Source organism: Bison bison, unplaced genomic scaffold, assembly GCF_000754665.1.
Source record: "Bison bison bison isolate TAMUID 2011002044 unplaced genomic scaffold, Bison_UMD1.0 scf7180017864471, whole genome shotgun sequence".
In the NCBI taxonomy this organism is placed as follows: domain Eukaryota; kingdom Metazoa; phylum Chordata; class Mammalia; order Artiodactyla; family Bovidae; genus Bison; species Bison bison.
The window spans coordinates 25,679,177-25,693,718 of record NW_011495032.1 but is presented as its reverse complement, the minus strand read 5'-3'; the positions used below and the strand labels follow the sequence as shown (position 1 = coordinate 25,693,718).

The 14,542-nt window shown below is 39.6% G+C and overlaps 1 protein-coding gene across 1 annotated transcript in view; it reads right to left on the bottom strand.

Annotated features, from left to right (window-relative positions):
* LOC105003675 (cytochrome P450 20A1) overlaps nucleotides 1-13,536 on the bottom strand; it is a 44,652-nt gene extending 31,116 nt beyond the window's left edge. Inside the window, exons 1-4 of the mRNA XM_010861010.1 lie at nucleotides 13,091-13,536; nucleotides 7,945-7,994; nucleotides 7,163-7,329; nucleotides 5,729-5,871 (exon numbers count right to left, since the gene is read on the bottom strand). Coding sequence (XP_010859312.1) covers nucleotides 5,729-5,871; nucleotides 7,163-7,329; nucleotides 7,945-7,994; nucleotides 13,091-13,162 — 432 coding nt within the window. The 5' untranslated portion in view covers nucleotides 13,163-13,536. The remainder of the gene's footprint in view (nucleotides 1-5,728; nucleotides 5,872-7,162; nucleotides 7,330-7,944; nucleotides 7,995-13,090) is intronic.
* Between the last annotated feature and the right edge of the window lie 1,006 nt (nucleotides 13,537-14,542).

Below are 14,542 nucleotides of genomic sequence, written 5' to 3'. Positions count from 1 at the left end.
TATCAGCAAAATGCCCATTTCCCATACCTTGGACAGTACTAAGTGTGGTCATTTTATAAAATCTCTGTCGGTCTAATGGGTAAAAAAATCCCAACACTGCTTTAATTGGTTTATTTCATGCTAATTATTGATAGGCTCTGGATAAGTTTCAAATTTAATGGCCCTCTACATGTTTCCCATAAAGTACTGTGCCGGGAGCCAGCGGTGAGGAGCTCCACTTGTGGCAAAGGTCATGAGGAAGGAGGCGCGGCATACACAAAGGCGGGATCGAGCCTCAGGAGTCCCCCTGGAAATTCTCGAGCATCTACCCCCAAAACCAGAGTCTGCCTACTTTCTGCTTTGTGCTCTCACCTACACCTCTGACTTTACGGGGGGCTGTCCCCCACTACCTCTCTCTGAACAAGAGTTAACTTACAGCTCCAGTTAATAAAGTTCCTGGGTGTGATAGTGTTTCAACCTACAAACTCCTTTGGAAGTCCTCTAGCCTGCCTGAATAGGTTTTTCCGGCCACATGTGATTGCTCAGAGCCTCCCAACCGTGAGAGGCATGAGATGTTCTAAACTATCTAAATACAGATTCCTTTGAGCAGTTAAAAGATTGATTAGAAATTGTATTGGTGAAGGGTTTTTCACTTGTTGGGCCAATGTTTGCTGCTAAGTCTCCATATCCCTTACCTGCTGTGTCCCTGGCAGTGTATTGATTAATATGATTGGTGTTAGTAGTAGCTTTAATGTTTGTAACCTTGGACCCTTGAGTTAATTCTTTTTCTTGTTATAGCCCACCACACCTTTGTCCTATAGGAATGCAACTTTAATGCTTTTGGAGGGTGGCACCTGACTAATCACCTTTAGAGAAAAATAAGTTTTCTGAAGAAAGGGTCTTAAAATGTTAACAGGCCTCCGGGCCAGAAGATGATGCAAATTACCTAAACTTTTGCATATGATAAGTTTGCAGGAAGAAAGCCTGGCTTACTGCAGGACTCTACCCCTTCCCCCATTATCCTCTATGCATAACTTAAGGTATAGAAACTACTTTGGAAAATAAAGTGCGGGCCTTGTTCACCGAAGCTTGGTCTCCCCATGTCGTTCTTTCTCTCACCTTCTGGCTGAATTATTCAGCCTCTTTTCTCCACTGAATTTCCTCACTGAGCTATCCTTATTTAACCACTCTTTATATCTTTAATTAACATTTAAGTAAGCTGTTGTTTCCTGATTGCCGAAGCCGTCTCTCCTTTGAAACCCCTGGATCCACCGGGGCTGGACCCCGGCAGTACTGCATGTTTACTTTTTTAGCCATGTTTCTATTGGGGCTTATATATATATATATATATATTTTTTTTTTTTAAATAAAGAGCTTTGTGCCTAGCTGGTTTTTAAATGAAGTCCAGGATATATCTTTCTTCAGTTCTAAGTGATGAGTACTCAACAGTTTTCTGGTGACCTTTCTTCTGTGAAATATTACACACTAAAATAAGAGAAAACCTGAAAATGGTACTCCCAAACACCAAATCTGGGATCCAAATGGTATCCTAAAAACCTATCAGGACAACATGCAACTTACCAGAGAATTTAATTGTGGATATCTCCTCCCAGTACCAGATCATTGCTGATTATGTAACGAACAGATTAAATGCTTTCAATCTATGCTGGGAAAGTCTTTTTTTTACCCTCTTTTAAGCCATGGCCATAAAAATTTTATCATCAATACTCTCATTTGTATCACAGAACTGTATTATGATCTGCTCATCCATTTGTTTTGCACAGTATTCTACAATACAATGCAAATATTAGATATGAGTCATATAGGTTTTTACTCTAGACACAAAGCTAGTGCATCTGCTAGAAGCTTATGTGCATCTCATTTATGAATCTTGAATTTGTTTATGAATTTTGGTTTATGAATCTTGGTTATATACATTAGATGGGAACGCTAACAATCTGTTGAGCTTCATCTGAAAGTGTTAAATCAATGAGTTCAATAATTTTGGCTATTAACATATGACTACTGAACTGTCAACTAAGAGGATTCTGTAAAACTGTCATAAATTCTAAGATCCAGAAATATTTGTTAAGTCATAGTTTAACTCAAAAGTCATAGGAGCGTATGGGGTTGAAGCACTGAAGACAGAAATTACACTCACAGAATTAGAGTGCAGGTTCACACACAGCCTTGGAGCAGAGACAGTCAGGGCAGGAAGGAGCCAGAACTTACAGGATGAGGTTTGAGAGGGTTAGAGAAGAGTCAAAACACAGAACTCAGATCTGGATCAAAAAAAAAAAAAGGAAAAGGTTTGTTGTGTCAGTATGAAATTAACTTACTTTGGAGTGGTAACTCTGGTAAACACCCCTCTTCTACAGAAAACCATTAGTAGGGAGGAGGAGGATGCTCAGACTACGTCCTCTTCAATCATGTTCTTGATGATTAAATATTAATTGGTATTTCTGACTAATAAATAAGCTAAGTAACTGGCTTGTGCTAAGGGGTTGACAATATAAGCCTGAAACACATTTCTCATGTATGGACACAGTCTATGCGCCAAAGCTTGAACATATGATGGTAAGAAACGTCAAAATTGGGAAATAATTTCCACTTTGATTTGCCTTTGATCAGACAGGAGAAGAAAAAAAACACAATACAGATAAACAATAAAAAAGATCGAACATTTGGGAAATAGAGCCTATGATAAAAGAGTAAAGAAATTTGAATTACTTAGTTTAAAGCAAAGAAAGAGTAATTAAAGCTTTTAACAATAAAAAGTACTGAAAAGCATAATCACTGGAAGCAAAGCAAAGAGAAAATGGGTAAAATTCCCTGGAGATACACAATTATATACCAAGATTCTTATGGACAAATGTAAGGTATTTAAACAGATAGAAAGAAAGATTCTGACTCATGAATGCTTAGACAAAGGTAACATAACTGCTTTCAGGAGGACAATCGGGTGTGACAGGACCAGCTACGACAACCCAAGCAGGCAGCCTGAGAGGTCCAGAGAACATAATAATACAGAATAGTACTGACAACGATGAGAAGGTAGATATTTGATATACAAATCTCCTGATGGCCCTGTGAATAGTGGCTATCAGTGAGAAAAGGGAACTGGAAAGGAGAAAGACTAATCAGCAGCTATGAGTAAAAGCCTTGTTCAGTTTCTTTTCGGAAGTAAAACTGTGCAGAGAGGAGCCAACATATTAATTAATGTTTCTAGTAAACTCATTTGGAAGCCAGTGAGTTTGAGATTTGATCCAGACTCAAGCCAGTCTCAAATCTTGAATGTAAAGTGTGAGTTCCAAACAGAATTGGAGAATAAGGGGGGAAAATGGCATTAAGCATTTATCAAATATAATTTTTAAAAAGTAGATACTATAGGATGAATCAAAATGGTATCCTCTTAAGAATTATCAACTATTGTACAACTCAAAAAAGTCACAAAAGTGCTTAGAATGTGCAGTCTGAACATTTTTAGAAGGAATGAACATAGTTAAGGTCAAAGAAAACTGACCAAGTAGCGGCTACATGCTAAATCCTGTTAAGTTCTTGAAAAAGCATGTCCTCATTGTGATGTCTGGAATCTGCTTAAATACAATCCAGAAAGAAAACAGGGGAGTTAAGTAGGGGAAGATAAAATAAGACTGCATCAAATTTGATAACTGTTAAAAAAAGTTTAGTGATGAGAATATGGATGTGTGTTATAGTATTCTGTTTTTATTTAAAATTTCCATGATTTTTTAAATTATTCACTCTATGTAATGTGAGAGACAGTGGGATGTATTTGTGTACTTGTGAGTGTATGTGGGTTTACTCTATATAGAACAGAAAGGACTCCCATGTAACCTTCCAAATGGGACCAATAAAGGTCCATCAACTATAAAAACCCTGCATGAAAGAAGTAACACATTAGATAAACTGGAAACATTAACAAGGAGATACAGTTTCAGAGGAGCAGGAAAAATATAAGGAGTGGGGGGAGCAGGAAACAAATGGCAGGAAAACCTCAAGCAGAGGCAGGAAAGGTATTTTTTTGAGCACTGACTGTGTTGTAAGACTTGATGTTTGGAATTTTACATCATGATCTCATATAATCCTCACAGCAAATTTGTAATGTGGATGCTATTAATATTATCCTCAACTTAAGATAAGGCAATAGGACTTTCTTGGTGGTCCAGTGGTTAAGACTGCACTTCTAACGCAGGGGGCATGGGTTCAATCCCTGGTCAAGGAATTAACATCCCATACACTGCACAGCGCAGGCAATAAAAACTCACAAAGGTCAATCATGCAGATACTAAATGACAGAAATAAGACTGAAAGCCTTTTCTCCAAACTTAGTGTCTCTGCTCTATACTATATTGCTATTTCCCAAGAAGCTACATAAAACATACAACAAAATAAATAACTTTGAGATGCACTGAGTCTGCATGCCATAACTAAAGATTCTACGTGCTGCTGGTTTTGAGTCGGGTCCGAAAACAAAGAACAAATCTATTGATACAAATCTACTGCTCTAAAATTTCTTCAGGTTCTCCTATCATACAGAATGAAGTCAGTCAGAAAGATAAAGATAGATATCGTATTCTAACACATATGTACGGAATCTAGAAAAATGGTACTGAAGAATTTATTTACAGGGCAGCAATGGAAAAACAGACATAGAGAACAGACTTATGGACATGGGGAGAGGGGAGGAGAGGGTGAGATGTATGGAAAAAGTAACATGGAAACTTATATTATGACTGAAGTGAGTTAGCAGCAGCAGCATATTACCATATATAAAATAGACAGCCAACGGGAATTTGCTGTATGGCTCAGGAAACTCAAATAGGGGCTCTGTATCAACCTAGAGATGTGGGATGGGGAGGGAAATGGGAGGGAGATTTAAAAGGGAGGATATATGTATACCTGTGGCTGATTCATGTTGAGGTTTGACAGAAAACAACATTCTGTAAAGCAATTATCCTTCAGTTAAAAAATAAATTATTAAAAAAAAGTAAAGAAACATAAAGTTTTAATTAAAAAAAAACTTATTCAGTTGCTCTTCACTCCCATCATTCCAACTTACAAAGTAAGTCTAGGTATTAAAATTGTTTTGCTTTTGTTTCTGTTTTAGAATTTTAGGAGAATAAAAATCAGCTGAGAAAGAAGGTAAGAATAGCAAAGACAAAGAAACACTAAGAGCCAAAATATACAGATGGTCTCCAACCTACAATTTTTCAACTTTCAACAGGGCAGAAAAGCAATAGACATTCAAAAGAAACTATACTCTGAATTTTTTTTTATTTTGATCTTCTCCTGGGTGAGTGATAGGAGGTGCAATACTCTCATAATGCGGGGTGCAACAGCAGCCAGTTTAGTCAGCCACATTCGTGATCATGAGAGTGAACAGCCCTTAAGCATACGAACATTCTGTCCCCAGACAACCATCTGGTTTTCACTTTCTGTACAGTATTCAATAAACTACATGAGCTATTCAACACTCTATTATAAAACAAGGCTTAGTTTTAGATGATTTTGCCCAACTACAGGCTAGCATAAGTGTTCTGAGTGCATACAAAGCAGGCTAGGCTACTAAGTTATGATGTCCGGCAGGTTAAGTGTATTTAAATGCATTTTCACCTTACGATATTTTTTTAGTTCACGATGGGTTTATCAGGACATAACCCCATTATAAATCAAGGAAGATCCACATACTATTATCTGTAAAACAGAAATCCAGGTCAAACTAGTTTACCTTTATCAGGAGAGCAAAATTACTCCGCAGACAATTAGTCACACCATTTTCGTACAATTTTTTCCTCATGTGGTTTTCGCTCACGTTCCCACTATCAGACTGATACCTTAATAATGACTTCAGCATGGTTTCAAAAGGGTCCACTGAAACAGACAGGATTAAACATTTCTAAGTCAGAGTAATCACTCAAAAAAAAAAAAAAAAAAACCTCCAGCAAAAGAACAAAGATCAGAAAAGTATGGGACTATAGCAGAGAGGCCAGGAACTTTTTTTCCATAACTCCCTTGTCTTTTCTAAATGTGAACAGTTCAAGAGACAATAAAAATTGCCAACAAAACAATCTGGTAGATTGGGAATTCCACAGTAAACCATTAATACTCAAATAAATTTTCTACTGCATGACAGCATGTATCTTTGTAAAAGAACTCACTCCACCAATTTTAAGACAAAATTGATGTTGTATGTGTAATTGTCGAGTATTACAGTTAAAACTATTTAGCTGAGTCCAAAACCTTTTCTTTTCTCCTTTACTCACTTTTATGTGTTTCTTCAATGACTACACTGTTTTCACACACACACAAATACACTGTCATTTTAAACAATTAAAACAACACAGTAAGATACTAAGAAAATAAATTCATCTAAATCTCACCACACAAGAGATACTCACTGTTAAATATTTGAGGTTTTTGTTTTGTTTTTAACAGCTGTTAACATTTTTTTTACCAGTGAAAGACAGAAAAATCTGTCAGATTTTACAAAGAACTACAGTCCCTTCTTTCAGAGTACATCTCTCAGTTTACTCTTCTAATCATTCAAATACCATTTACAAGCTCCCAACTCACCACCACTGGACTATAAATTCCACAGGAGCAGAGGCCATGTCTGGTTTTACTCATCTTTGTATTTTCTAACAGAAACAGCCTTCCACATTGTGGAAACTTAGTGATTAAGAGCACAGACTCAACCCAGACAGCCTAGCTTCATGTCCCAGGCAAGAATACTGGAGTGGGTTGCCATTTTCTACTCCAGGGAATCTTCCTCATCCAGGAATCAAACCCACATCTCCTAAATTAGCAGGTGGATTCTTTACCACTGAGCCACCTGGGAAGCCCGAATGCTCTTATACCTTTACTCTTTCAGATGTACCCTTGAACTATTTTTTCAGGTTCAAAAAAAAAATCCTATTGGCATTTGCACTGGGATTTTTTTCACATCTGTCTATAAATTGAAGGAAGAACACGATCATTTAAAAATACTGTGTCTTAAGTGAAGTGAGGTGATTAACATAAAGATTCAGCACAATGTCTGACATATAATACAAAGTATTTAATAAATGTTAGCTATTCCTAAGAGCAGTGTATGGACCTTCATTTACAGACATCTATTCTTAAAAGATAAGGATCAGCTAATTAGAAAGAAAATCAGGCTTACGTGTCTTATTGGGGTTGATATGCTGCTTTAGTACATCAACAGTGCCCAAACTAACCACAAGGCGCCTGCCAAACCAGAAAGAGACCACAGGCCCGTATCTCTCGTGCAGATTAACCAGGAACTCGTGCAAACTTCCACTGTTCACAATATCTGGAAGATTACCATCTCTGAAAAAACAGCAATATTTGACAAAATAATTTAATATGGAAGAAGCAGAAAAACAAAAATACTAGTTGAATCTGAATTAACTGTGTGAACAGATGAAAACAAAGATAAACAAAAATCAAATTACTGCAAAATCCAAAACTCTATTATATTTGACTTCTCACTTTCAGTAGCCACATTTAGATATGCATTTGTCTGATATTTTGAGAATTCATAACACTTCACATCAACAAAGCTGCACAAGGAGCATCTGACTTAGACACTGGAAAACGATCCAATTTTGCAGCACCTCATTCTGAGACAGCAGTGGATGCCACCACTGGCTATTAAATCACAGGCGAATTTAAATCAGCTATGGCAATTTTTTCTTATTCCATCTTAATCCTATCTTTCTATTTTCAACACTCTCTGGCTAGGGGAAGTGAAAGAAATTAAAGGCTTTGATTTATACAGGCTTCCTTTCATTTATTAACAAAGTTTAGGTGGTATGCCCAAATACAACTTTAAAGAAAGCAAAGGGCTAAATAAACTGAGCAATCTAAAGATATGGTTTAGTTTTTATCCAAAAATTAAGAGCTGACTTTACCTGATTTAAAAAAGCCAAAAAACCAACTCACTTTTCTTCTGTTGGAGTAATGCCTGGAATTCCTGCAGCTTGTCTGGAAGCCTTAGAGAAAAAAATTTAAATAATTTAGTATAATGAATGATCATATATCCCATAAGTCACATGTGTTTTGCCAAGACATGTGCAGGACTTTAAATGATGGTTATTCAATTTGGTTGAATTTCAGAGATTATTTCTATATTAAAATAAAAAAACTGGATTCTTTGTACTGAAAAGAATTATCCTAATATTCCTCCCCTCTGTCAATTAAACTAAGGTGTCTGAAAAATTTAACATCCATTATATATCAATTAATATATAAAACTAAGTACATTTTTCTTTGTTCTGAGACTATAAATGGTCTCGTCTGGCTCGGCTTTCAAAAAATTTAATGTCATAATTGTAATAGTGTCATTCCTAAAATAGTTCTCCTCTTTCAAGTCAAAGAATCTGTCAAAATACAAAGTGATATTCATCTTTTAGGGCTTCCCAGGTCAGTGTAGTCGTAAGGAATCCGCCGGGCTTCCCTTGTGGCTCAGCTGGTAAAGAATCCGCCTACAATGCAGAGGACCTGGGTTCAATCCCTGGGTTGGGAAGATCCCCTGGAGAAGGGAAAGACTACCCACTCCAGTATTCTGGCCTGGAGAATTCCATGGACTGTTTAGTCCATGAGGTTGCAAAGAGTTGGACACGACTGAGTGACTTTCACTTTCAAGGAATCCACCTGCCAACCCAGGAGACACAGGAGACTCAGGTTTGATCCCTGGGTTGGGAAGACCCCGTAGAGTAGGGAATAGCAAACCACTCCAGTATTCTTGCCTGGAAAATTCCATGGACAGAGGGGACTGGCAGGCTACAGTCCATGGGTCACAAAGAGTCGGGGTCTCCATGATTGCACAAGTAAGCTCACACACACATTTATCTTTTGGTTTAATGTAGTTATCATTATCAGAGTCATACAGTCAGAGAGACCACCTGGTATACAAATAAATAACAAAATAATTTATAGCAAATTGTTAAAGTGACAACCTCTGAAGAATGAACTATAAAAAAGTTGGGGGGAATTTTAATTTTTTACAATTTTGTACTGGGTTTATGGTTACTGTATTTAGAGGTGAGCATTTTTATTTTATTTTAAAACAAGCATATCACTTTTAAAATAAGACTTCTTATAATTTTTAAATTAGCTAAATATCTATAGAAAAAATAATCTAAAATATTCAACTTTAGAATCAATTCTGAATTTTGTCTAATATTTTAAGTAGTTATTAATCATAGTTTGGCATTCTGCCCCTTTCTCCCCCTGCTGCTGCTAAGTCGCTTCAGTCGTGTCCGACTCTGTGCGACCCCATAGACGGCAGCCCACCAGGCTCCCCCGTCCCTGGGATTCTCTAGGCAAGAATACTGGAGTGGGTTGCCAGTTCCTTCTCCAATGCATAAAAGTGAAAAGTCAAAGTGAAGTCGCTCAGTCGTGTCTGACTCTTAGCGACCCCATGGACTGCAGCCTATCAGGCTCCTCTGTCCATGGGATTTTCCAGGCAAGAGTACTGGAGTGGTTAACATTATATAAATAAATATTTATTTGAACATTTAAAGTTTAAACTGTCTTCCATTACATATTCAGAATTGTATAATCATGTTCCTACCATAGGTTGTAAAACATCTAGGCTATTTCTTTCGTTTTCTCATTATTACAGATAGTGCCATGAAAATCACTGTAAAACTTTATTTTTTCCTCCTTTGGATTATGTATGCCAAGAGATACACTAAGTTCAACAGTACTAACAAAGGAGTTTTACAGTTTCTACTACATACTACAAGAATACTATCTAGACAATAGTATGTGCAACTTGCATTTTAACTGATGACAACGAAACCTACAATGTAAGATTTTGTCCTACAGTCTCATCAACAATGGAAACTCAAGTTTAATGTATAAAAAGTGGGGGAAAGAATGGAAGGAACTCCATAATAAAAGTCAGTGATACTAAAAACAACAACAAAAAAGACCCTACTTGTTATTTTCTAGGTTGAAGTTATTAATGACTGAAGCGAGGTTCCTGACTTCTCTTCAAATATGGTAGATTGACAACACTCATCAGTGATCTATTCCCGAAATCCCACAAAATGAAAGTGAAGAAATAAAAAAGGACAAAATAAGGATAAAGATAATGGGAGAGGAAGCAACAGTGGATGAATAATCTGACCAGTTTTCTTGGAAGTGTTAGTTGTTGGAGCAGTGATTAGTTGACCTTGAGAGGCCTCCTCTGGGGTCTGCAAAGGAATCCTCCTTTGCAGGATCCTCCTTTGCTTCCCACAGGAAGCAATCAGATTTGTACTTGTAACCACAAAGGCAGAGTAAGATGCAAGACTTTAACAATAAGCAAAAAGTCAGTATACAGATCCATTAGACATCATTCTTGTAACTGACATCCTTCTGGAAAGAGACCTTAAGATTCCAGATTCAGGAACAACAGGTTGGTGGGTGGCATCCCCGATAAGCGAAAACTGTTTCCAACCTACAATTTTTTTTTTTCCCAACCTACAATTTTATACCATGCCAAGCTATCATTGAAGTGTGAAGCTAGAAAAGATAAGATTTTCAAAAAAGCAAGATTTTGAAAAAATTTTCATGCACACTCCCTCAAGAAATTATGGAAAATGATGCACTGCAGCAAATAAAAGAATTTAAACAGAAAGAGAGAGAGACTCATGTAGCACCCAGGAAACAGGGTATAAAACAAAGGCAAAGAGAATATCAATTCTGAATTTTTTCCCCATAAAAATAAATACAAGCAGAGACATTACTTTACCAACAAAGGTCCATCTAGTCAAAGCTATGATTTTTCCAGTAGTCATGTATGGATGTGAGAGTTGGACGATAAAGAAAGCTGAGCACCGAAAAATTGATGCTTTTGAACTGTGGTGTTGGAAAAGACTCTTGAGAGTCCCTTGGACTGCAAGGAGATCCAACCAGTCCATCCTAAAGGAAATCAGTCCTGAATATTCATTGGAAGGACTGATGTTGAAGCTAAAACTCCAATCCTTTGGCCACCTGATGCAAAGAAGTGACTCATTTGAAAAGACCCTGATGCTGGGAAAGATTGAAGGTAGGAGGAGAAGGGGACGACAGAAGACGAGATGGGTGGATGGCATCACTGATGCAATGGACATGAGTTTGAGTAAGTTCCGGGAGTTAGTGATGGACAGGGAAGCCTGGTATGCTGCAGTGCATGGGGTCAGAAAGAGTTGCACGTGACCAAGTGACTGAACTGAACTGATGTCTTTGAATATTTGAACGAGCTCACTGAAAAGCATTATGACAGAAATGCTGAGATATTTGCCCCAAACTACTGACAGGTACAAGTAAAGAACCTCTATGCAAATACTAAGTACAACTGCTCTTCTCCGCCCTAATCACAGGTCTACAGCTCCAACAGCAGGCATGCAGAGAGCCTCAGAACTCTGTGTGCTCTGGATAAATGGCTCCCACACCAGATTCCATGTTTCAACATGAGAAATGAAGAGTGAGCCCCAAAATACCAGGCAAAACACTCCCCTGTGCTTCACTACATTCACAACTCTGAAACAGCTAAAATAATGAGATCAATCCCCACACCTGGCATGCCCCTTGCAGAACCCAGCAAAATTTTAATCTCTCTGATAATCACAGCCTCACCACTATCATCTTCCTTGAGACCATCCAGATTGTTATTATGACATTTTCCCTTACATACATTAGACACCACACTAAGCCCAAGACTACCATCCCCAGGTCTTCCTTCATCCCCTAGACTTTTTATTCCTACAGAAGTTTGTCTTCTTTCCTGATCCATCTGTCCCCAACTCAAAACCCCACCTGATCTCAGCCGTTCATTCCTATGGTTGCACTGGGCCTTGACATTATCAGTAACTTTACCATTCCTGGAGTTTTAACATCAAGCTTCCAAATCTCCAAGCACCTCCTATTTCTCCTTCTATTTTTAATATCTTGACTCCAAAAACTATTTTTACCCCAAACAGACTGTTAACCCACTTACTCCTATACTCATTTTCCAGCCATCCAGCTCAGATTCCATTGTCCCTTTTAATCACTCTCTTGCCCTGTTTCCTTTTCTCAAAAGTACCTAGTAAAACACGAACCCTAATTAAATCCAACATTCTGTCAACTGCCCTGATGGCACATAGTTGAAGGAAAACAGCTGAGGAAAAACACAGCATGCTGCCTAGTCTTATTTTATTTTCATGAATTTCAAGTGAGTTGCCTGGAAATCTCCTTTCCCTCACTCTCCTGACCTAGAAGGCTATTTCTCAGAAAATAAAGACACACTGAAAGTTCCAGATTGGGTAGTTCTAACATTCCAATCAAATTCATTTACCAGCAAGAATATTTAAGGTGTTCTGTCAATATCAGTGATGTGTTTGCCATTATTCTGTTGCTTTACAACTTTTTCTACAAAACCACCTTGCTTTGTAGATGATTCCTCATCCATTAGTTTCTTTGTTTTCAGAAGCATCTTTTGAGGCTGAAGAAGGTAAGCAGAGAAGGAAAGGTCAGGAGGAGATTTAGAGATACAGCACTTGGCTGTATGCTCCTTCCACAACCCCTTTAGCATGTGAGGCCCAAGACGAACAAAACCCGGTCCGGACCTTAAGGACTTTAGATTTCAGGAATCAAAGTCGAAAGACAGACGGGAAAGCAGGCGACAAAAGAAACACTGGGGGAAAATCCTTGGGAATGGATAAAGGCGACGAGCAGCCTGGAGTTTCCTCTCAGACACACTAGAAAATGGAAGTGGGGTGGGCACAGTTACTGCTCGAAGGCCACCAAAGCACTTCGGACCCGCCCTGCACAGCGGCGCGGCGAGGACAGTGAGGCCGGACCCACGAACCAGCCCTCAGGCCCCTGCGGCCGCGCCCGCTCCACCGAGCCTCCGTCCGTGCTGCTCTCGGCGTCCGAGGGTGGTCAAGCCTCCTGCCCCGCTCAGTCTTCAGCGCCAGCCGCGCGCGCCCGCTAGGGGTCACGTGCTCCGGGAGCGGGGCAGGGCGGGAGCGGGAGCTGGAGCCCTCCCCCGGGGCCCGTTCCCTGCGCCCGCTGCGGGCTGCGCGACGTGGATGCGGGCGGCGCCAGAGCCCGTGAGGGCCGGGTCGGAGGTTACCGGGTAGAGGTAGAGCACCGCTCCCACCAACGCCAGCAGGAAGGTAACAGCGAAGATCGCGAAGTCCAACATGGTGCCTCCGCCCGGGAACCACGTCTCAGTTCCGCGCTCCGCTGCAGCGTCCCAGCCTGGCGGCACCCGAGGGACAGAGGGGTGGGCCGGGGCGCCCGCGGGACTTGCGAGCGAATAGGTCGCCCGGGCGTGGCCTGGGTCGCTGTGGGCGTGGCCTGGGTCGCTGGGGGCGTGCCGTGGTCACCCCTGCGGTCGGGCGGCGAGAAACAGCGAGACCCGAAGCGGGATTCCGGCGGATTCGACTCCGAACACGCCCACGACTCCCGGACCGAGTTGCTGAAGAAAGAGGGACCCCGCCTTCTAGAAAACGTTAGAAATTATCGTCCTAACCAAGTGTTTTCCAAGTGGGTTTAAAATACATATATCAAAATAAAAATAGCTCAAGTTAATCATTGTTGTTGCACGTCTGGATGTTCTACCACAGTCTAGTGATTTTTTAATCAAATATATGGACACATAATTCACAATTATTATGTATTTACTTCATGAAATATGTGTCTTCCCTTTATTTCAGCATGATCTCTATATTTTTATGATCAAGATTTTGACATCATTTGTCTTCTGTTGGCAGAAATGCCAAATTATCCTGTTCCCAGTCATTGTGGTCCTTGAAAAGATTTTTTTGATAGACTATTTTAAAACAATCTTTTCAGGTTTATTGAGTCATATAATTAATATATGGGATAGTTTTAATACTTTCAAATTGAAGAAATTTCGCTCTGTTAGCAAAATTCCAGGCAGTAGAAACTGGAATTATCAATAAAAATTTATAGTTAATATTTAGCTTCAGAAATGAACTGACTTTTATCTATGGTGTTCAACTGTAATGGAGTTGTTACATATGGTACCATTGTTATTACAGCAAATATTGTAAAACAGTTTAAATTTATGGTAACAACTGTATCATTTTTGATTCTCACCATCTCTTAAAGTGAAAGTGAAGTCGCTCAGTCTTGTCCGACTCTTTGCAACCCCATTGACTGTAGCCCACCAGCCTCCTCCATCCATGGGATTCTCCAGGCAAGAATACTGGAGTGGGTTGCCATTTCCTTCTCCAGAGAATCTTCCCGACCCAGGGATCGAACCCAGGTCTCCCGCATTGCGGGCAGACACTTTAACCTCTGAGGCACCAGGGCAGCCCTCACCATCTCTTAAAGCAACAACTAAATCTGTAGGGTAGTGTAAAGAATTGGTATCACACTTTACATCATATCTTGCTGCTGCTAAGTCGCTTCAGTCGTGTCCGACTCTGTGCGACCCCATTGACAGCGGCCCACCAGGCTCCCCCGTCCCTGGGATTCTCCAGGCAAGAACACTGGAGTGGGTTGCCATTTCCTTCTCCAATGCATGAAAGGGAAAAGTGAAAGTGAAGTCGTTCAG